At 32.6% G+C, this 3,284-nt stretch overlaps 1 protein-coding gene across 1 annotated transcript; it reads right to left on the reverse strand.

The window, feature by feature from the left end:
• Nucleotides 1-427: 427 nt before the first annotated feature.
• Nucleotides 428-3,017, reverse strand: LOC143916954 (zinc finger MYM-type protein 1-like). The gene is made up of 2 exons (XM_077438273.1): nt 2,722-3,017; nt 428-2,651 (listed from the first exon to the last, which is right to left on the reverse strand). The coding sequence occupies exon 2, from the start codon at nt 2,606-2,608 to the stop codon at nt 428-430; it is 2,181 nt and encodes a 726-aa protein (XP_077294399.1). The 5' UTR covers nt 2,609-2,651; nt 2,722-3,017.
• Between the last annotated feature and the right edge of the window lie 267 nt (nt 3,018-3,284).

Raw genomic sequence — 3,284 nt, forward strand, 5'->3', positions numbered from 1 at the left:
TTATAATTGATGTATAATAATGTGAGTGATGTTGAACGGTTGTTGCACGTGAGTGCTATAGTGTTGCCCCACCGCTGGGCCAATACGGATGAACGCTGAGTGGTCAGCAGTAGCGGAGTGCCGCTGGCCGGATGCGCACGCGCATCGAGTGTATACGTTATACTTATTAACGTGGATCATTAATAAAGATCGCCTTTTAATTGTCTCTCTCCTGCAATCATCCCTATACCCAGGACTCCTACATATATATATATATATATGTATATATATATATATTTATATATATATATATATATATATATATATATATATATATATATATATATATATATATATATATATATATATATATATATATATCAGTGGCGGGCGGTGACTTTTCAAACAAGGGATGCTGTCCCTTGTTTGAAAAAAAAAACCGACCAATTTATTTTTTAAAATTTAATTTTATTCTTCGTTCCTTTTTACAAAATTCATCGATAACCGCATCATAGAATTTTTTATTGTTTTTTAAATTTGACATTATTTTCTTTTCGATTGCAATTAAAGCAAGACCAGAGAGTCTTTCTTCACTTTGACTACTTCTGGTGAACGTTTTAATTCTTTTCATAGTCGAAAATGATCGTTCAGCCGATGCGCTCGTGGAAGGTATCGTACAAATTAATTGTATTAAACTAAATACTTGTTCCAAAACGTCTATTAGATCATCTTTCACAATTAATTCCTTTACGTCATTTATAGATTTCAAATGAAAATCTTGCGTTGAGTACATGTAAATTAATTCGCTTTTTAATTTCATAAAATCAAAGTATTTTCCATAAGTTAGGTGGAGTGATTTAAATAGGAAATCTGGAAAATTATTTTCATATTCTTTAAATTTTTTGACGTTAAAAAATTCGAGAAATTTTAAATTTTCGATATCTCGAAATCGATTGGTTGTATTTACTGAAAGAGTTTCTAAAATTTCAGAATAGTGAAGTTTATACGTTGTTTTCACATCTTCTTCACATTCAGCATATTTTCTTTTTCTATTAAAATTTTTAGTTATTACTTTGTTCCACAATGAATCAAAATCGTCTTTTTTGTTATCTAAATATTTTACAAATTTTTTAATTTCACTTACGCAATACGATATGTCAAAGGTTTTTTTTTGTAAAATTTCAAATAAAAAATCTGCCGAATTAAATATTGCAGAAAATAAATGCAAATTGAAATTGAATTCAAACTCTTTTAAATAACGATGAAGGACTTCAGCATTTATGACAGCATCAGTATCCCATTCGTCTTCATCATTAATTATTTGATTAAATATTTCCATTAATTCTGTTTGATATTCTAATATCATATTTAAAATTTTGCTATTGTAGTTCCATCGTGTAGGGGCAGCAGTGGGAAATCGTTTTTTTATTTGACAATCGAGAAGGGAAATTCTTCTTGAAGACTTACAAAAAAAAGTTGAAAATGACAACATACGGCTGAAAAAACGTTTGCATCCGGATATATGTTTAACAGATTGCGACAAAACTAAATTCAATCTGTGAGCGTAACAATGGACAAATAAAGAATTAGGACAAATATCTCGAATTTTTCGTTGCACTCCATTATGCTCCCCGGACATTACAGCCGCTCCATCGTACGTTTGTGCAATTAATTTGTCCAAACAACCAAATTCTTCCAAGGTCTCACGTATGTGCTGAAAAAGAGCATTAGCTGTTCTATTGGGACTAACATCGACAAATCCAACAAATCTCTCCTGAATTTCATTGTTTTCATCTACATATCTAAAAATAGTAGATAGCTGAGCTTTGCGACTGATATCTGTAGATTCGTCCACAATTATGGAAACAAATTTTGATGCACGTATTTCAGTTTTAATCTCATCTAGCAAGACTTTTGATATTGCGGATACCAAGTCATTTTGTATATGGTTCGATAGTCCAGTAAACACCGTAGAGTTATCTAAATGAGTTTTCAATTTTATGTCTGATTCACTCAACAGATACAGCAACTCAATATAATTCCCTCTATTTTCCGATTCCTGGTGTTCAAAATGTCCTCGTAAAGGTTGTTCTTGTTTTGCTAAAAAACAGATCGCGCTTATTAATTTCGACAAAATGTATCTATTTGCAGTAACTTCTTTGTTGTGCATTTCAATATTTGCTTTAAATTGAGCACTTAAAAAATTTTCTATACGAGGTCCCTTTCCAATTTTTTTAAATTGAGCAGCAGAACATATGTGAGCTTGAGAACATTCATGTCTCTTGCGCGATTTACTTAAATTGTTTAGGTCAGAAAATCCAAATTTACTCCAGACATTCACTTCTTGAGAAAATAAAATACATGGCCAACAGAATAATTTCGTTAAGTGAGCACATCCACAAATCCATGAAATTTTTTCGTATGTTTCTGTGTTAAAATACCTTTTAAATGTTTTTGTTTTAGACTGAATATTTAATATTGGTGTGGGTTTGGGGCTCTTAACAATAATCTCCTTTTCATTAAATGGGAGAGAAGCAAATCTTCTTTTCAGCACATTTTCAATTAAACAATTGCAATTATTATTGATCTCGACGACAAGTCCACTCTCATTGTTATTTTCGATATCCATATTAAAGGCAATAATGAAAACTCGTAAGTAGTGGAACAGTAAACTAAAAATAAAGTTAGACGAAACTAATTTAAATGAAAACTTAATTCAAAAGTAAAAAATAACCAACTTACAGTATAAATGATTAACTTCGTCTAAAGAAATGAATCGGCTAGCTTTTTGATAAATAACTTGGGGCGTAGCGTGCGGAAATATCGATCAACAGCGGCTTCCAAGTGAAACTCAATAGATAAGCAAACAGAGAAACCGAATCCACCGTAGAGGTTAAACAAGTGTCAACGCGTCCGCGCGAATATGACAGCCTCATAGTGCGCATGCGCAAATGGGATCGGTCCGAACTCCGAATCCATGACGCGCGCGCACTTCAGTCGCGCGCGCGTCTACTCGCCAGCGTCACTCGCCTGTGGCCGGCCTATGCGAATGCGGCCTATGCGAATCCTTAATAAAAATTATCAAAAGATCCTATATAATGCATCATGTAACAAAAAACACGTGATATGTGAAATATATATCATATACTACATCATAATCACGTACATCACTAAGAATACATCGAAGCGAAATTCAAATATTTATTAAAAATACTCTTGGCTTTTTAAAGTTATAGGGGATGCGCCGCATCCACCGCATCCATGGACCGCACGCCACTGATATATATATATATATATATATATAT

Source organism: Arctopsyche grandis, chromosome 1, assembly GCF_051622035.1.
Source record: "Arctopsyche grandis isolate Sample6627 chromosome 1, ASM5162203v2, whole genome shotgun sequence".
Taxonomy (NCBI): domain Eukaryota; kingdom Metazoa; phylum Arthropoda; class Insecta; order Trichoptera; family Hydropsychidae; genus Arctopsyche; species Arctopsyche grandis.